Here is a 21,630-nt window from a genome sequence, read left to right on the forward strand (position 1 = left end):
AATGTAATTCTGCGGCATAAAGCAGATGTAATTGTTTATCGTACAGAAAAATAAAAATGACATGTCAAGCAGTCAATTGACTACATTGCAGTCAAGAAGTAGGGCAAATTAATTTACGAAACCAAAACGTGGGTCATAGTCGTCTAAGCCTCTATTGCGTAGCCTGTTAAAAACGTCGCCAGATAGTATTAAATCGGCAACAACATTGTTTTCTGCAGAAGCCTACCCAAGGCTACAGATTAATTCTGAACAGTTATTTCTCTACTGGCTCAATTATCACACCACTGTTTTGATTTGCATAGTTGCGTTAACCCCAACACTGACAATAATGTAGACAGCAAATTTCGATTTCGATTTTCGTGTAGTCAAGCCTTAAGCCATACCCAAGTAGCCTAAATCGAGGTAATGTTTAATTATGCATGATTTATTTTGTTATTGAATTCGTAGGCTGGGATTACTCTCGGCAACAATTATGTAAGGGACGGCAGGCAGAGCGATGTACAGTGGCAGAGCGACGCACAGTGGCTGAAAGTGGTACTAAAGCTTCACGCAGCTTCACGCCGCGTAATGCGCGAATGAAGTGGTCATTTTAAAGCGATGCCCACTGTACATCTGTCCTGCTCTGAAAAAAAAGTTCAGGAGTTTTTCTAGTAGGCCTAATGAACAAAATATTAATACAAATATAGCTGCAAGCAGCAATGTGGGGGCCAAGCAGTGCGCTATAGCAGGAATGGAGTTGCCATGGCATGAGCAAGCACTCACAGCAAGTTTGGTTGCAATTGGATAAAGAATGGCTGAGAAATAAGTTCATTTACTTTGTATTAGTGTCCCTAGACGTGCAAATTACACCAATGTCCAATGTGCGTTCTCAGAATCAGCTACCATGTCCCTGGACTTCATACACCAAAGAGTTGCTGAGATGCGAGTTCAATTTGTCTATTACAGCACCCCTACAGGCCAAATGAGACCACTTTCCTTGCATGTCCTCACAATCAGCTACTTTGTCTCTGTATTAAGTTTGGACATCAAAGCGTTGCTGAGATACAAGCTCACTTCCTGTATTGCAGCGCCCCCTATAGAGGCCAAATGATGCTAATTTCCTATTGCGTCATCACAATCAGATACCAAGTCCCTGTACCAAGTTTGGACTTCATACATTAAAGCGTAGCCGAGATGTTAGCCCAGTTCCTGTTAGGCGTCATCGTCGCCATGTGTGATTGGCTGTCACGGGCAAATAAACTTGAAATTCAAAAATCTGACAAGTATCGTTTGTGCGGCTCGGTCTGAAGATCCTCTCCGCCTAGTTCTGTGAAAATCGGATGAAATTTGTAACCGCTGAAACTTTTCGTAGAGTTTGGACTAAATCCAATTTGGCGGAGGTCCAATATGGCAGAAAGGGACGGGATAGGGGTCGATGAACTCTGGATGGTCCAAGGATTCAGACGCTACCTCAATTGTCAAAATCAGACAAAAGAGTCAAGGATCACGCGCATGAACGCATGTGGTGGTGGCGCTAGAGTGTTCAATGTATATGCATAAAATTGCTGTGAGTGATTGGGACAGTGTCTTGACTAATGGTATCGAGTTTTGTTATGTTAACTCAAAGCGTCACAGAGACGTTAGTCCACTTCCTGTTTGGCGGCTTCATCACCATATTTGATTGGCTGTCACGGGCAAACAAAAATGAAATTGAAAAATCTGACGATCGTTTGTGCGGCTCGGGCAGAAGATCATCTCCGCCAAGTTCCGTGAAAATCGGATGGAATTTGTGAACGCTGAAACTTTTTGTAGAGTTTGGACTAAATCCAATATGGCGGAGGTCCAATATGGCGGAAAGTGACGTAATAGGAGTCATTGAACTTAGGTCGGTCCAGGGATTCCAACAGTGCCTGATTTGTGAAAATCGGATGCACCGTTCAATGGTCACATGCGTTAATGCAATCCAGTTTTGACCCATTGGTGGCGCTAGAGTGTTGGGCATAGAGTTTGTACCAACTGTAAATTGGTGAGAGTGATCATGGGACAGTGCTGGATCAGTCTGCCGAATTTCATAACTTTAGACCCAGCGGTTCAATTTTCGGCCAGATTTTGACCTGTTGGTGGCGCTAGACGGCTGGGTTTAGAGGTCCGTAAATGAGCGTGAGTGGTCAGTGGATCAGCACTTTTTAGCCAGGCGTTCTATGGGCTGCCATAGACTCCAATGGCGGATGTGTAATAATAATAGGAAAAGCTAGTAACTCAATGGGTGCCTTCGCAGCTTCGCTGCTTGGCCCCCAATAATGACTGAACAATAACAATTGGACAATTCAGATTAGCTACTAGACACATCCATAGTACACAAACAATCATTAGAGTTAACATGACAATCCCTCAGTTTTTTCAGAAAGTCCGTAGTGTCTTTAAGGTAAGAGGGTAAAGTGTACCAAGCCACAAACTGTGACGAGGGTTCCATAAGAGAGCCATTCCACGAAACAATTGGACGGCCCGGAGGGTCTTTTGTCTGTTGTTTTTTGTTGCAAACTGCAGTTTCATTATTCTATGTTTTTGTACATTGAAACTGGGTCTCCCCCTGTTGGAGAGCGCTGGGTACCTGTGGGGGTTAAAGGTGATGATGTAGTTCATTTAAGCACACCTACTTGGGGTCAAGGGTGATCTTGCCATTTTTCACACTCAAGAAGGGTGTCAGCCCGAAACGTTTGTGAGGCAATTAAAAAGTAAACGAAACTGGAGTACTTGCTTTATTTATTTTTCAAAGTCTTTGATTTACCATCAAGAAAGTTTAAGCACCCAGTTGAAGTACTATAGGGTGTTGAGAGCGCTTCCTTATTTCTACATATTAAGGAGAGCTGATAAATTATCTTTAAATTTGTAGGGTCACCTGCAGAACATTCAATGAAACACTTTTGTACTTGAATACACCTTGTGGTGCAACCTGGACACATCGTCAGTGATGCTCCCGGGGTCATAGGGTGTTTCGGTTCTTACATCAGACAACCTCACACGGACGACCCAGCCGGGGTTGATCAGGCCCTGACTCGGGGCAGCTGTGGTCTACTGGTTAGCGCTTCGGACTTGTAACTGGAGGGTTGCCGGTTCGAACCCCGACCAGTAGGAATGGCTGAAGTGTCCTTGAGCAAGGCACCTAACCCCTCACTGCTCCCCGAGCGCCACTGTAGCAGGCAGCTCACTGCGTCGGGATTAGTGTGTGCTTCACCTCACTGTGTGTTTCACTAATTCACGGATTGGGATAAATGCAGAGACCAAATTTCCCTCACGGGATCAAAAGAGTATATCCAGGTAGCGCACTACGTCACAACGTGTACACCCCCCCCCCCCCCCCCCCCCCACCTTAACCAGAGCCACTGTGAAGCCTTTTCAGCAGCTTCCAGGATGTTCTTGATGGCTCTTTGGCTGTGCAGTCCGCAAATCCCTAAGAGTCCCAGGACCCATTGTAGAAACTGGCCTACGAAGCCCCTGCAGCTCACTTCAACAGGCTTACAGCGGGCCTTCCACCCGTTCCTCCGACACTCAGCTACCAAATCACCTTGGCCCTCTTCCTTTCCTTGGCTTCCCCCATTCAATATTCCCAGGGGACAGTTAGTTCAATTAGCACCACCTGCTTCCTTGCTGCGGACATCCCCCGCCCACAGTTTTTGGTTTACAATTGGATTAAATGGCCTTGGTTTAATTTTACTTAGTGCAGGGCGAAAACTTAAATTCCACTTCAATCTGTTTGTGTGATACAGGAAGAAAACCTGCAGCGAGCAAGGAAGGGTGATGTCAAAGCCAACATTCATCGAATGGAGATTGACCGCATCCGGTTTGTCCTTAACAGCTTCCTGCGCTCCCGCTTACAGAAGGTACAGAATGTTTTTGTTTTTGTGTAGAAATCATTCTGACTATTTCATTAAATTTGATGTATGTATTCCCCCATTAACAATATACATTGTGCTTTATAGAACCCAAGGTATGAATCCATAGCGGCTGGTCTTAAGACTTAACCCTTACAAGCCCGACCATTCTAATTTCGTTAAAATTTTAACGATGACCAATCATCTAATATCTCAGCTGTCCAATGACTGATTTTATTTCTGAAATCTTCCCCGTAATGCTGACAACATAAGCTTCAATTTGATATGATTGGTTAAGGGGTTTATGGCGCGAAATGTTTTGGATACTTGAAGATGAGTCGTGAAAAAAACTTTTCACTTCAGTCGTACATTTTAACATGGACCGCTAGATGCCACCTGCACTTCGTTGGAGTTTACCTCGACTGGAAACCACACAGCTGGATAAACTGAGGTAATATATATTTTACATCGTTTCTAGTTATGGTTAATCTTAATTTGTAGTCATAAAATCATGTTATTTGATAGTAATATGCTTTCTCATCAGCGTCAACATTATGGCATAGCGGGGGCTAAGTGCATCGTCATGTAACTTTAGCTAGCTGCATTACTCTGAACTGCTTGCAGTATTCTCGTTTGCTTTTTATATCAGTTATTTTCATTTGACAATTTCATTTAAAAACCTGTTAGTATATAACCTGTAAGTAAGTTTGTTTTCTAGTACCAATTTGCTTGTTAGGTAAGCATTATATTGGCAAGTCAGTATAGCATACCAAAGCTGAATAAATCAATGGGCGCCGCGTTTCTAAGTTGCGTTCTCTTACATGAAATAAGTTGAGCGATATTTTTACTCCTCTCAATATGTAGTTGTAGAAAACAAGATGTGAAATCACGGATTCTGTCAGAAATGTAGTGCTAATTAACGTATTGCCTCTCATCGGGTTGTTACCTCGCTAGGCAGTTTGTAGTGAACTGTTTTACCTTGCTTCTAAATGTCAAACATCAGACGTGCTTGTCTCAACATTTTCTAAGATGGCATGACTTGATATTCTACTCTTCTCAATATGTAGTTTTATAGAAAACATGATGTGAAATCACATATTATGTCAGAAATGTCATTATTGCATTTAAGCAGTTAGTTACTAGGTGAAATGTAATCTGTCTTTATCTTAATGCCAGCCAGGCAATCAGATTTAGGGTAGCTAAACCCATGTGTAATAAAATGACTTTTCATACTTCTAAATATTTTTGAGTTACTCAAAATGCTTCAATAGTTTAGGCTACCTCTTCTTGTGTATGTATGTGCACACATGCACACATCTGTAGTTTTGTGATTTTATTTTTTTAATTAATAAATGTATTACATTTGTATGATTTTACTGTTGTTTCAGATGGAGGATGACAAGACCTACACAGACCTCCTTGCAGGCCTGAAGAGGTGGCTGACTGCTGATGAGCTTGCGCTCACAATGTTGAAGACCATGTGAGGATGGAGGAAGAAGGTATAGATTTAGGTGGCGTGCGTAGGGTGGTGTAGCCACTAAAACACTGTGAAATAGACTTGTTATGTTGATTTTTATGTTGTTGTCCCAGGCATATGTGGTTTTACCAACCGGAACGGGTGAGAGGTTGTGCTTAGTAGGCCGTTGTATGCAAACACACAGTGCAGGGGCATGGGACAAAGAGACCCCAGAAGAGTTTCACAGTTTTCTGGGATTGATCATTGACATGGGACTTCACTTCCCTCCCTAATATCCATTGCTACTGGGGAACCAAGTCTCTGAAGGGATCAGGGAGCGTTGACCAAATGAGAAATACATATTGTGTACACTTTTTCTCCATTGACATTGCTGTTTCAGTAGTTTCTTATTATTTCAAGTTTGGCAATGCAGAATCTGGTGTTGAACCTAGGTTTGGTAGCTACAGCCAGAAAGATTTTGGCGAAAATCTATCACAACAGCTGGCAGGCATTTCCGTCAAAATTTCAGCCTCGCCTTCAGCTGCTCCAACTACTACTCTGTCATCTTTTCATCAAGTACATATTCCTGTACAGCAGGAGCCAAAGAAAAATTGTTGGCTTTGTTATAAAAACAATACATAATAACACTAAAGTAGCTTGTATGGCCTGGAGTTTAGCGGTAGGTGACTGCTTTTTTGGTAAACAAAATTGCTGTCAGATTTGGCATTCTACAGAAGGGGATGCGTTTCGTTATGAGTCATAGGTCCTCTGTGTTTAACCTTCAGGTTCCCCACCCCACCTTTCCCTATCCTCCTCTGTGTGTGTGTGTGTGTGTGTGTGTGAGTTTGTGTTTATATGTGTGTATGTGTTTATTCTCAACAGGCTTGTTCTATGTAATCCACTTTCAAATGTTTAGACACATTGATTTTTGAGTGATGTTGAAGTTGATTGTATTCCTAGCTTTTCATAAATAATACATTTTATAGATGTATATAATTTTCATATTACACTAATTTATATAAGGAAGTTGTATCTGTTGAATCAAATGTATTCTATGTCTCTTCAGAATTGATCTTCAATAAATATACAGTATACTTACTTGCTGTATTACTGGTAAGGTACATGTTTTTCTTTTATATATCATTATTGTTGACTGTAGCATTTGCTTATATACAAATAAATGGTTTATTCTTATGGACCAAATACATCTAAACCATTGTGTCTGACTTCATTATTAGTTTTTATGCATACTTTTATGTTTTTGGTGAGAAAGAGAATGCGAATTCTGTCAACATTCTAAATCCCGTTTCCTGCATTTTTATACACTTATCACTTAATTTATCATAACTTTTGAAAGGTTAATGGTATTCCAATTCAGTCTTTTTTGTTAAATAGCCCACAACTTGCTGATCATGTCATACACTCTATATTTTTCTCTATCTCGTATAGAAATATGATGAAAATTCATTTTTATGCGAATGAAATTCAATTTTAACGAATTTCGGTATACATTTGGAGAGGATTTTCGAAGACTGTTCATTACTATATCAACATTACCATATGTATTTTACATCATTTGATAGAACTGACCCTTCTGATTACAATGGTATGTATATCCCATTGATGGTATGTATTATACTCAAGAAATAAGGTTTTTTGTGTAAGGAGGTCATCCAGCACCAAAAATGGAATGTTCGGCACGGGCACGAAAGGGTTAAACATACTACTAATAGTGTGTGTGTGTGTATGTATGTATGTATATATATATATATATATATATATATATATATATATATATATATATATATATATATATTTATTTATTTATTTATTAGGGTGGACACAGGACATTTTTTTTTCTAAAATTTCACAACGCACACCCTCTCATTCTAGGAGGTTAGGTGAAAAAGAAATGCAGTTTAAATTTCAGGAAAATCCAACAAGTAGAAGTGGTCCCCCCAGAGGCTTCAAAATCCCCAATGTTCACTAAATTAAAGTTTTGGCCGTTTTTGCCAATTCTGTTGTTTTGCGCCTGTTGTTCCTGGTTGAAAAGATTATTAATATTATTCAGTGGCAAGTAATTGACAAATCAGAATTTGAGCCTTTGGGTAGTGATGATTCTGGTCCAGGTTGTCTTGGTGATTCTGAGAAGATCGGGCTAGACAACAGACGTCATGTTGTTGTGCAAAGTTTGCAAAAGCATCTGGAGAATGCCCAAGTCCTCGAGAAGACTACAGAGAGTTTGCTAGACTAACACTTTGGTTGTTGGGGGAAAACATTACATCAGATTTCTCTGCACCAGGTCTGTACCATCGTGGTCGCTAAAGGAATTTATTGCCTGAAAATCTTTGGATTTCGCCACCAATTCAAGCTCACCAAAGGTGACCTTGATGCCTTGCGGGGCATGTGTGTGTTTGTCTTCACGGTCTATGCATGTTTTTGGTTTGTGGCACCAGTGGCAGAGTCTGCCCCTCTACATGACCTAGCAATGATTAAAGCTGGCCGACGACTACAGCAAAGTCGACAAAATTTCTCAGATAATACTAAGTAAGATGCAGCTTCATCTTTGGTATTTGATTGAGGACCTTGCTGCTGTGACATTGTTCTCCCCTGATGCCAGCAATGAAGAAAAAGAGGCAATAGTCAATGCCCTACAAAGAGAGCCATTCCCTGCTTCATTCATGCTCCTAACAAGAGTTAACTTCAAGGGCCTTTCTGTTACACAGTTTGTCACAAGTCGTTCTCTCAACCTGTTCCAGGCACTTGGCCTATCACAGCAATTCCTGACCTCTTCAGTTGCTACATGGTCTGATCAAGCTGATTATGTTGCAGCATCTAAGATTGTTCATGCACTGAAAGTGGTGAATGATTGTGCTGAGCATGCTGTTAAACTAGCCACAGATTTTAACAAGGTCCTCACAATGGTCCACACACGATGACCAGCGCCAGTTGCTGTACCAAGTGGTCGGACATCATAGCAAGCTTGTGCCAACTAATACAACCAAACAACAACTCATTTGTTAAACACTGAGACCTATTGAGATTCAATATTTTGACAATGTCGTTTGATATGCAAATTTTAAGTTGGATGTTACTTTCATTCTTTTAGATGTTGTAATTAAGAATGACTGAATAAATCTCTTTCATTGTAAATTCAAATGTCTTGTTTGTCTTAACACCATAACCTATGGCAACTTTATTTTCTGAAGCACTGCTTGGCTCCATTTTATTTTTTAACTATTAGAGATGTGACGCAGCACAGTCTTATTTGTCAAATTCGTCAAATTTTAAGAGGCCTTGGGGGAGCACTTAGACTTCTTGGATTTAAGAGTGTGTCCATGAGAGGACCAGGCGGGGCTGACACATGCTATGTCACTGATTTTGATGAAACTTGGACAGTTTGAAGGGTCCACCTAAAAACTCAAAAAGCCAAAATAGTACAACATTTGAAACAACCCAGGGGGAGTTAGGCCCCGTCCTTGTTTTAGGCCAAAAAACCTCAAAAAAAGGCCCAAAATTGCATAAAATGTTGACATCCCTCCTGCTGTCAGATTTAAACACAGCAAAGTAACAATCCATGCCATCAAAGGTCCATCCAAGGTTAGTTTAAAACCGGAGTTACAAGGCGTAAGGTGTGACTGGTGTCAGTCCAGGACTGCACGTCTCCACTATATCACATGCCTTTTGGCGAATACCCCAAAAATGGCAATATTCAGACCTGAATATCTCCGATGAGCAACCTCCTTTTTTCAAAATTCTTTCTGCACATGAAAGGGCCATCTGTGGACTTCATAAATCAAAAGAAAAATGCTCGGCCTTTTTATTATTTTTGTCGCTGTAACCGCCTAAATAGTGTGATCCAGCCAGTGATTTTAAATACATATCTATTTCAGTGATTGGTTGAAACATAATGTTTAGGTCATTTATGGTGGACAAATGGAGATATATTATCATCAATCATGTCTACTGATCAAAGCTATATTTAATGTCCTAAGTGCAATATATTCCTTAAGGTAGCTCAAAATGACATCATTGGGTGACATACACCAGTATACCCGTATGTCCAATATTTGCAAATGTGATATCTCCAACATATCTCTATATATCTCGCTAGAAACAGTCACTTGGATTCAAATAATAACTTGTAACATTTTGGTAGCCAAAGGTCAAGGTCACTGTGACCTTATGTATATCCCTTTGTGGTGGATAAATCTAAAAAAATCCCTGACATAATTTCATATGTTATACAAATATTCACTTTGACTCACAGATAACAAATATTTGAATCTGGTGGTCAAAGGTCGAGGTCAAGGACCTTGCATTCTTGAGAAAATTGTATATCATAAATGCCTGTAGGGATATTTTTTCAAATTTGGTACAAATATTCACTTGCTCTTTTGTCTTCGTCATTCATCGGTGACCTCCAGAAGGCTCAACAGTGGTATCTGGCATCTCAGACCAAGCTCCCTCCACACTCATGATGGGTTGTCTACCAACCAATACCGACACATTTTTTGGTAATTTGTCTTCTTTGCTGTGGCCGTTTATGATCCGATCAGCAACACAGCCAAGCAAACTGCAGTACCTTGATGTGGGCACCCACAAATACCAACAAATTCTTCAGTTAATCATCTTTTTTGCTGCTTTTTTGCAACAAACAAAACACCAACCCTTAATGAGGGCACCAAGAAGTACCACCAAAGTCTTTGGTAATTCATCTTCTTTGCTCCCACAGTTTCTGATCCAATCAGCAACATAACCAGACCAACTGTAAGCCCTTGATGTGGGCACCCACAAATACCTACACATTCTTCAGTCAATCCTCTTCATTGCTTTGGTGGTTTATTATCTGATCATTAACATACCCAGTCAAACCGCAAGCCTTTGATGCAGACACCAACAAATATTTAGATACCAACTACCAACCATTGTCACAAATTTTTCAGTCATTCCTGTTTGTTGCTATGGCCATTTATGATCCGATCAGCAACATACCAACATCCAAGCAATATCATAAATTCTACAGTCATTCCTCTTCATTACTGTGGACACTTATGATCTGATCAACAACATACACAGCCGACACGCAAGCCCTTGATGTAGGCACCAACAACTACCACTCCAGAAACACAGCAGCAGTGTCTCAGAGTCAATTCAGGTTACAACATGACCCCAAATAGCATGTGAGTGCCATAGCCATTGGCTTGCCTTTTCAGCAGCCTCCGATATTTATTACAGCTCCTTTCAGTGACCGTCCTCAAAAAAAGTCTAACAGAAGTTTTGTGGCTGATTTATATTTGTGAACTATTTCACTAAAAAATATTTTTACAACTTGAACATGATATCCTGGAAACACAGAGTATTATTATTATTGCTATTATCACATGATAATTACATTGTTATTTTTCATGTGATAAATGGTTTTAACATTGGAAAATGTTAATCTAGCTTGGCATTTCTCCATTAGCACTGTTCCATCAGCCCAACACAGCAGACAGCGGTCATATGCAGGAATTAAAGTGGGAGGAATGCAGTTCCGCCACCTCGGATAATTTAATAATAAATATATTCTTTCATACCAACGATACAGCGCGATTATATTGTTAAAATAATTGGGGAGTTAATTTTCTTGTGTACAGAGGTGACCAAGAAGCTATCAATTCTTGTCCAAAAAGTATTGCTACACCACAATACTCAATATGTTGTCCAACGGTGAATCATTTTTCCCCGTTGCACCGACACTGTATTTTAGGGTTCCCCCACCTGCCAAATCCAACTTTAACCACTGGTCATGTGGCATGCAATGGAAACGGATTCACAAGTAATGTACGTTATCATGTTTTCAATGTTTCAGACAGATTTCCTTGTGGGAACCTAATATGAAGCTAGGTGGTTATACCATATCAGAGTCTCTGCTTTAAAACAACTTGTACTAATAAGCAGGGTCTACAGACATGTTTTTACGATGGATGGACATCGAGGTACAGTAGGCTACAAAACAAGTAAAGCCCAGGAGAGTACTGACTGACTTGCTATATACGAACACCCAATACCCATCCATAGTAATCATCATGTCCTTGTCCAATTTCCCTCACGGGATCAAAAGAGTATATACTGTATACGTATATACTTGTTTGTAAAAATCTCCATTTTGGATGTCCACAGATCCAAGTAAACCAGCATTCTCTTTAGAAGGTTTTAAAAAAATATCTGTGTGTGCTAAAACACTGTTTATGTGTGGACGAAAGACCCAAACATAAAATATCTGGTTATGTGTGTACAGGGCCTAGGCCTAAGTTGTGCTAAATTTGAAATAACTCCCTCAAGGTGTTTCCAGGATATTGTAAAAATACAGTAGGCCCATGTTGTTTTTTTGAGAGATCACAGTAACATTGACCACTCAAATCTAATCAGTTCATCTTTGAGTGTAAGTGCAGGGTTCGTACGGGTGCTTGAAATCCTTGAAAATGCTTGAATTTTAATGTTGCGTTTTCAAGGTTTGAAAAGTGCTTGCATTTCGGATAAAGTGCTTGAAAATGCTTAAAATTGTAAGTGTATTTCTTTTGACACATAGCTTTCTGACGGAATAATAAGCTTATTAGATGCAGAAAGTCGGAGAGTTTAAAATTAAAACTTCTCCGCCATGGTCCTTGCTTGCGCCTCTGCGTGTGTGACTGATCTGCCCAGTATATGGATCTCAGGGTTCCCGCGGATCCTTAAAAAGTCTTAAAGTATTAAATACAACTTTTGGTTTTTAAGGCCTAAAAAAGTCTTAAATTGACTGGAATGTCTTGAATTATCGAAAAGGAGGTATTAAATTTGTGTATGGGACTGTCAGCGAGTGCGAGAGAGCGAGTGAAATGTCTCCATCCGGTTTCGTGTAATTGTGGCTCTAAGGCTACTGAAGGAAGTGTAGTGGTTGCAGAGTGAAGATGTTTTTGTCGTTAAAGGTGTGAAAATGGTAAGAATATGTAAAAATATGCCTTACGTTTTGTGTTGTAGCCGAGGGCTGAGAGATACGTAGGTAGCCTATGCAAGCGATAGAGCCTGAGAAGGAGCTGCTAAGCCAGTTAGCGATAGGGTGTCCTACGTTCGGATTTGGGCCGGACAGTTTAAAAGCCCTGTCCAGTGCGGTCTCAAGCCAGACGCTCATTTGTCCTCCTTTTTGGAGTTGCGCTGGGCTTCTAGAATCTTTGCTCGGACGCAGCATCGTTTCACAAATTATGGACGCGAAGACTGCTGGTCAAATTATGCGCGATGCTTCCGTCACTCGTCTGATAATTTGCTGCGCAATTTATGAAGGAACCACAGACCGACCGAGGAAATACACATGAAGTTGATCTGTTGCATCTCTAGCGTGTTTTGCTGGTCTAGCCTAAGTAAATATCTGTCTAAGTTATAATAGGCCTACCTGTAATACCTGTCTGCATCTTGCTTGCCAGCCTTTCCCAGTACTTCGCAAAAGTTGTGAAATATAACCGCATATTTTTTTTAATGTCGCCGACTGGCTACATAAAAAAACGCTTCTGTAAATGCGTTCATAATATGTGCATGCTTGAGATGAAACCAGCAGGTTTTACAATGTTTCAGTCAAGCTTTGGTTGGTTTAAATACAACTGGTATGCAAAATGTAAAGAAGTGGATTAACTTTGATTTGCTGTGCTGCATATGGGACAATAGATGCCTAGTAAAGTTAGTAGGCTTATTAAAATATTTAAATAGTCTACCTTTGAAAAAAAAAAATTGAAGGGAGTCCAGTCCAGTACACATGTTTGGCAAGTAGCCTAGGCTACTACAGACACAGGTGAAGAACAGCCCAGACCCTAAAATTGGGCATTTATAACTGTGAAGGTAAATACACAATTTTTTTTTTTTGCCAAAATATCTTATCAATATAATTGTCTCGTCTGCTATTTTTAACTAATAAATGAAACTTGAAATTTGAAGAAAGGTGACCTCTATGGTAGATATGGACATAGACATGACTGGTGCGGTTTTGCATTCACATACCATAAAGTTTCGTTTCCCTCTTCAACCTAACTTTCTCCTTGTCTTCCAATGATTGGAGCTAATAGCCTATTCAATAATATGTTAGCTTTAATGGTGACCTAGCTAGCAGTCGTTAGGTGGAAAAGTTTGTTTGTACTTACAGCCTGTGAGCTGGTGGTCGATCGTCGTGATGTACTGTACAGGTCCAGGTTTTCAGAACATCGATGCAAAACCACTTTTTTAACTGTAGGCAGGCACATTGAGTGTGGTCGAAATGATTGGAACACAGAACTAATGTTGCACTATACTTCGGTGGTGGTGTTCCAACGATAAATTCCAACCATTTCTTCCTCAACTCTTCTTTCTAAGGCAAGACATGCAACATTGATATGTTATTGCCACAAATAACACAGGCACGAATTTGCTCCACCATGTTAGCAACTTGCTGTTAGCTCCTACTAACTGCAGAGAGACAATCTCCTGGCCAAAATCTTCCTGTCTTCCTGTGGGCGGTCACAAGTCAAGGTGGCCATGAATAATTGTTTTCCCTGCGGCGTCACAGGGAAGGGCTTTTTCTGATTCGCTTGTTTTTCCGTGTATTTTCTATCATTGGCTAATGCGGGCAATGGGGGTAGAAGATCATTTTCACGTGCAGCATGCATATGCAACTTGGAGTAAGTTATAGTATTTCGAAAGGAACAAGTATTAAACGGTTTCTCGGTGAATGAGACCTTTAATTGAAAAGAATGAAGTTGACTTTAATAATATCAATTATTGGCAAAGTTGTCATAGAGGTAAACAGTGACATATGAAATGTGGCACATGGAAATAATATATTTCTAGAGACCTTTATCTTCTGTCTTTGGATGTAGGTATTGTTGTACAATGTAGGAAAAAAGGAATCAAATAAAAAAAAAAACTATTAATAAGTGTGTGTGTCCAAACATTAACCCATAGAACCCTTTACCTATGGGATAAAGAAGCATTTATCCTGGTCATTTTAAGCACATGCTATATATAGTTTTTTTTCAGCAGAGTCTAGGCTACCCAGATCTACCACAATTTCATGTATTAATACTTAGGCAATTCCATGGAAAATTACGTTTTTTGTAACATCCATAACGCCAATAAAATGTGATGGTATGGTATGATGTGAATGATTACATGAAAGGGGGATTGAGGATTAAGATTGTCTTGGTTGTGTATAGGTCTAATTGAGTGCCTGTCACTTTAAGACGTTCGTGAGGGAACCCTTGTAATTGTAACGCAGATGTGTGGATGCAATTCATAACGTTTTCTACGTAGTTAGTTAAAATAAAGGTTCGTACTTCTCCTTGGGACAAGCACTTTTGAGTCTTGGACAACACTTTTCCATTTACATCGGGATTTTGCAAACATTCAATGTCGGAGTCAATGAAATGAGCCCTGCATGAGTAACGAAATTGACAAGCAGCTGTAAGTAAGCATGCTAAACTCGACATCCAAACAGTATTCTAACTAGCTTTGAGATACTGCTTAATTGCATAACTTAGTTTAGTCTCCTCAATGTACTAAGGTATGTTGTGATAATACCTTAGCAGAATTAACTTTAATGCAGCAGTTTTGAACAAATTTGCGCAGCATTTTACGTAATATGTATCCGTTGTTCAGATTGGCCCAATTTCTGGCGAACATTTCTAAAAGAGGAATTTCTATGAAACGGAGATGTTTAGAATGTCTAGCTCTTTTTGTATGTTTATTTTGTATGTTTTTGATTCTCCGTCACCTTTAAATAATAAAAATACAAAAAGCGTATTATAAAAATCCTTTTATTTTGACATGTATCACCACTCCAAGCTGGCAGCTTGATGTGCCTTTCATCTGGCAATATCATTGCCATGGTGGAGGGATTTTCTGGGGTTGAGCAAACGTGAAAAATATGTGTTGTGTGCCTTACAGAAATAAATGCCATTTGTTATTTAGCCCTATGAGCCCTACTCTATTTTTGGCCATTCTCACTACCTTTAGTTATAAGCATTTATCCTGGTCATTGTAAATGCCATTTACACAAGCTATATTTTTTTTCAGCAGTCTAGGCTACCCAGATCTGAAATGTATCTCACCATAGCAAGCTGCCACATGACTTGACTTCCATGTATGTGTAGGCCAGACTGTCCTGAATCTGGGAATATAACAATCATGGTGGAGGTGGACTTTGGGGGCCGCTGAGCAATTTACAGACATTTACATACGTTATGGTGTGTGCCTTACAGAAATAAATGTCATTTTTTATTTTGTGATGAAAAATTACCTTTCTGCGCTCCATATCTGTGACACGAACTGATCAAAAGCCAACATCTTAATGATCTCATTCTGAATTTCATGCGACAAGTAGTTGTATTTCTTTTCTTGTTTAAGCCAACCTGTGAGAGCCTCGTTATCCAGTGAGCTCAAGCTCACTTTATGTGGCCTCTGATTGCTATGCCCTGTCACACAAGCAGTTGCAGCGTAGAGATGATGCACAGTGGAGCATCTCTCACTTGAACCATATCCCTATTTTTCTTTTTTTTTAAAAACAATTTATTTATTGATTTTCGACGTTTTTATCCCACAATAATACAGGACATATTTTAACTTTCAGAATTATATCCCACTGGTACAAAAATATTATCATATACAGAAACAAATCCTAGACTCCTAGGTCTACTAATGTAGCCTAACAGATTAGTGCAAAATGTTTTAAGTGCAAGTGGCATTTCATTTTGTTGGCATCCACCTTAATGAAGTGGAATTTGATTTGTTTGGCATTTATTACATTATTTGAAAAAACAATACACCTCTCCAGACAACACACCCCTTTGTATACAATGTGTCCATGTTTTTTTTCTATGGCAAAATAACGTGGATTTTGGATAATCACGCCAGCCAAACTGTCGATAATATAGAGGTCTGAAATGCAGTCATATGTTTTTCCCTACACACATTTGTCATCTGACATGTTGTGGTTTTTGTGTTAAAAGAGTTAAGTTTGGTTTTGCTGTGGGAGCTGTGGGAGCAAACTCCTCAGTAGGGTTGTGGCGATATTGTCCATAGTACTGGTTGACCGACATCACGATGGGAAGCAACCATCGTGATGCCACGCCCCCACATGCCAGGCACTAATTCCTGCTGTAACATAGGCTTAAACATAAAAAACCTTTCCCTGGAAATGAAATTGAGCCAACTTTAAAGGCTGCAGTGTTAATTTCGTTGACTAAGACTATGACGAAAAATATTCGTCAATGAAGCTTTTTCATGGACGAAAACTAAATAAAAAGTCAGATATGATGACTGAAGACTATGACAAAATATAACTGACACTTTAGTCAACGAATAAAAACGAGACGAAAATGTTAGGGAGGGACGAATGGAGAAGAGATCCAATCAAAACTACTCTTTTTGCCGGACAAGTTGGGAAGAAATCCAATCGGAGCGAATCTTTGAGGGTAGGTTGATCTATGCAGAAGCAGCAGAGCCATTTAAAAAGCTGCGGCAAATGTAGGCGTAACAGCTAAACAAACGCAGCAGCAGTTGCATAAGAGGAGAACAAAGACAAGTTTGCAGGACTTCGCACAGTTTCGAGGACGTGTTCACATCAGTTAGGTTGTTTACATTATATGCACAGACTTAGTTACACAGCTGTGACTGATTTCAGCTGTCTTCGCTCATTAATCACATTTCATAGTGACATTTGACCCAGTGCTGTCTGGCTATCGTGACTGAAGCAGACCAGAAAGCACTGCTTTGAATAAAACATTTAGCCTACGTTTTAAAAAGAACACCCAGACCAGTACTGTTGACAGGAGCATCAATCTACTTTTTCTGAATCTGCAGTAAGGAATTTCCGTTGCCTACCGTAGCAGTTCTCACGTCTGAAGTAGCACCTCGATGCAAAACAATCTGGAGGTAACGTTAGTCCTACGGGTTAGCACACCTCTTGATGATAATAATGCTCGCTGCCAGCCTTGTCAAAGGTAACTTGGATAACGTTTTGCTGAGCCTACATAAAAACAAACTCCCAAATTGACTATGTGTGTTGCAGCTTGAAACAAAATGTCTTCAAAAGTATATTGAAGGTGGCTACATTTATTTCCATTCCAATAACTTCACAAACTACATCTCCGTTTGCACTTGTAGGCTCTTTCTCTCATTTTCCTACTGTACTGTTTTGAACTTCTCTATTTCTTATCCTGGACTGCCACCTACTGGATACAAAAGGCAACAACCTTATTATGTGAATTAAAATCTAAAACATGTTTGAATGGCCAAAAAAGGAAAAATCATAGGGGGTATTCCAAACATTACTTTGGTGTTAGGGTAGCCTACGCTGCACATGTCATAGACAGTGACTGGTAACTACAGTCATTTGCATTTATCATGCTAAAAATCTGACACCAGGCACTACGCTGATGCCTGAGCCAAAGAGAAAGTTATAATAAGAGAGAGATGTTGAACTTTAGTCTATAATGTTGGTTTGGCTCTTCATTGATTCACTCATCTGCCAAACTTGTTTTTAAGATGTTCATAGAAAAAATGGATGCATGTGATTAATTGTGATTAATTAATCACAGAGTATGTACGGTCAGTGTTTTTGACATTAAGAATAAAATAAAATACATCTTTTGTATTACAACCGTTAAATCTGTGTCTGTATTGCATATTCAAACCTTAATGCCATAACAGACTGATGGATACTTCCAATGACCGGAAATTCTGGAGAAACATTCAGTCAACTAAGTCCACTGTAGATTTAGTCAACTAAAATCTGCTAATATTTGGTCTACTAAAACTAGACTAAGACGAAAAGACTTAAGACTAGACTAAGACTAAAACTCTTATGATATTTAGGCGACTAAAACTAGACTAAGACTAAAAGATTTCAGATGACTAAACTATGACTAAAACTAAATGGCGTGTTATTCAAAAGACTAAGACTAAATCAGAATTTGCTGTCAAAATTAACACTGAAAGGCTGTCAGCCAAACAGTTATCACTTATTAGTCTACTGTCTTGTAAAATAAAAGACTTATTAGTCTATCGTCTTATTCAAATAACTCCTGATTGTGGCGTGAATGTGTAATGTGTCTTTTGTACATGTCTCGCAGTAGGCCTATAGCCTACATTGAACGTAAAAAATGTAGCTTAATGTTTTAGCAGAAAATAGTTCAAATTAATTATTATTGTTATGACTAGGACATTCTAGCGCTCTAATATTTTTGCGAGGCTACAGCACTGAAGCGCCAAATGCGTCCTTCTCCTCCGTGTTAAACTAAACCATTTCTTTCGTTAGTTATAGCATCAGAAGGTAGCCTATCCGTCTTTCATTGTAAGGCTTGTATTTCATGCATTTAGCAAAAGCCCCAGACAGCAGCGGAGTGGTCGCCCTCATAGTCGCCATGGCTGGTAGCCTAATAACGTGGGATGCGTAGCGTACTACTAAAGATTTTAGATAAGTGACCGCGATAATAGTCTTAAGTAGCTTTTTTGCTAGGCCCAGCGAAGGCTGGCAATGTGGAATATTCCTCTGGTTGGTGCACATGCAAGTATTCAGATTGATTGTCTATCCGATTTTCTTGGAGCAGATCTTCCACACAACTTCGGTAGCCTGGTCAGTATGTCTCTTAGCTGTCCACTTTCATCAGGCCATATAGCATATATAATATATTTTTTATTTTTATGTAGGAAAATTATACATTTATTTCTGTACAGACATATGATAATTAGTGTTTACTATCCTCAAGCCAGGCGTGGTTTTTCTGCTATTCATATACTAATTAGAGCCATTAGCACTCCGCAAACCCTCCACATACGTCATAATTCGTTTCCGACAATATGTGGCACAGACAAACGCGACTTTCGCAGGCTGTAAATTGTCGTTAACTGCCTGAAAATTAGGGAGATTTCCGGGCGTTTCCTTAACTTTGTCCTTATTGCTCATTTAAGTGAATTGAGCACATAATATGTCCAAGACCTACTGTATACAGGCAGGTCACCAAAGTCTAAATATGGTTTTCGAATCAAGAATTTGAAATAAATGTCAAATTCAGACAGAGCTCTTCCGGTCTGCTGCTTACTCTGCCATTTGAAAAAAACGGAAGTCCCATATACCCATTTTTTGATCTGGAGAACATTTGCACATAATTTGTGTATTTGGGGAGAGTTTTTCAGTGGCACTAGGAATTTTCATGAGCTCGGAATTTCTCTGGGCCTTTTTTCCTGGAGTTATTGAAGCCATCTAAAAGGAAAGCTCCCTCCCTCCTAATGGAAAACATCAACAGTTTTTGTTCCTCGCATGTCTGACAAACTTCACAAAAGGTGAAACAAAACTGAAGGTCACCTCACCCATGAACTCAATTTCCCCTCAGTCCTCTGATGTTTGCGATTGTGACACGGACCAAGACTGTCACAACCTTCGACATTTCAGGAGGCACCAACGTCACTAGGGGGTTCAGTATCTACCAGGCCGGTAACGGTAGGCATATTCAGTCCCCTCTCTGGATCCGCAGTGACATTAGGCCTACTGCCTTTAGTGGCAGTGCCAGTGGTGCGGATAATCCACTTATCCATAAGTTTGCTGAATATCTCTATAATTTTCAACTCGATTAAGCTACGGTATTAGCTTATGCTGTTAGCATCTGGTCTGGCTAATTAAGCTAACGCTATCAGTCTGATGTTTGTCAACAGTGGAACAGTGGGCTTTCATACTTTGCAGGGTTCAACCTGTCAGTTAATTTGCCCTGTGTCAACCACAGGAATGCTCGGACTGTTGTCAGCTGTGCTTTACAGTGATGGGGTGGGCGGAGGGATATTTGACTGCTGCCGAAAGCATGATTTTGTTGTCACAGCCGGCATTGTATTAGTGCTAGCTGGTACGGCGCTGGCTGCCAACAAAATCATGCCGTTGAGTTGTTTTTATTGTTTTTTTTTTTGTTTGTTTTGTTAAACCCAATGCCCAAACGCATCAACTGGGACACTGAAGGTGAGGAACTTGGTCGGTTGAGGGTTGTTGTATAGATATTAAACACAAAATATTGCATGACTACATGGTGTCAGATTATTTGCTCATTTTTGTCCAGATGGCTTCAAACCCATTTTGCTTTAAACTAGGGATGCACAATATATCGGCGGCCGATATATTATTAGCCGATAAGTGAAAAAATGAAAATATTATCAGTCTGATAACAGAATTCTGGCCGATAAGTCCTAATTTAGGCCTACTTTATTTATTTTAGTCCTAATTTAGGCCTACGTCTGGCTACACTGAGCTAGCCTACTTGAGCTTGGTTGGCTATACTTTTTCCTCAATATAATGTCAGCGGTGTGAATGTATTTCACCACTCTAACAAAATCTGTGGATATGCGTTCATTTGGGAATCTGTGCATCTCAAAATCCTCTCGTGAATGATCCGCCATTTAACCTTAACAGAGCGGAGCTCAGCCCTATCTAGAGCCGTCTTGTGCTGGTGTGTTTACACTTTACCGCGCTGGTCGGGGAAACAAATAAACAAACTCGTTAGTGGAACGAGTACATAAGTAGGCCTAGTTCTAAGTTGTGTTTTAGTATTATATTTGCATTACTTTAGCTTGGGTTTTGTATTATTACCTATAAATATGCTAACCATTCGTGCTTCAGTTCCAGACAGGTCATCATAATAAGTTATTAAAACCTTCGGGGCTAACGCCTTTCATTTCTGCTGCAGCAGGTTGTGCGCAACAGAGTAGACGGACATAAGATACAGTCTGAGGAGTTGCAGCTTTATTCAGTTACCCGCAGTCAAGTCAAGTTTATTTATATAGCACATTTCATACACAGAGGTCATTCAATGTGCTTTACATAAACAAAACCAAACAATAATAACAAATAAAAGCATAGAAGGGCAATATAGTCAAAGAATAGTTAAAAGGTAAAGATCATAATAAAAAGAAAACATAAAACACAAGGTAAAATCATTTAAAAATAAAGAATAATTAGTAAGCAAAAACAAAGGCAAAAGTAGTAAAAAAAAGTAATAAAAGACAAAGTACAATAATTATCGAGGCAGATTCAGAATTTGTAACTCGGCACAGTTAGCAGAAAGCGTCTGAGAACAGTTTGGTCTTAAGTCTAGATTTAAAACTGGCTACAGTTGGGGCCTTTTTAATGTCATCCGAAAGTTGGTTCCACAGCTGAGCCGCATAGCAGCTAAAAGCTGCTTCACCATGTTTAGTTCTAACTGTAGGTTTTACTAGCAGGTTTTTCACCTGGGACCTGAGAGGACGAGAATGTGTGTACTGCTGAAGCATGTCAGACAAGTATTTAGGTCCTGCTCCATTTAC

General features: G+C 39.6%; 1 protein-coding gene across 4 annotated transcripts in view; it reads left to right on the forward strand.

Annotated features, from left to right (window-relative positions):
* gins4 (GINS complex subunit 4 (Sld5 homolog)) overlaps positions 1-21,630 on the forward strand; it is a 52,021-nt gene that overhangs the window by 15,839 nt on the left and 14,552 nt on the right. For all 4 annotated transcript variants that reach the window (XM_042101454.1, XM_042101451.1, XM_042101452.1 and 1 more), the window contains one exon: positions 3,747-3,860. In XM_042101454.1, coding sequence (XP_041957388.1) covers positions 3,747-3,860 — 114 coding nt within the window. The remainder of the gene's footprint in view (positions 1-3,746; positions 3,861-21,630) is intronic.

This window comes from Alosa sapidissima, chromosome 8 (assembly GCF_018492685.1).
Source record: "Alosa sapidissima isolate fAloSap1 chromosome 8, fAloSap1.pri, whole genome shotgun sequence".
Classification (NCBI taxonomy): Eukaryota; Metazoa; Chordata; class Actinopteri; order Clupeiformes; family Clupeidae; genus Alosa; species Alosa sapidissima.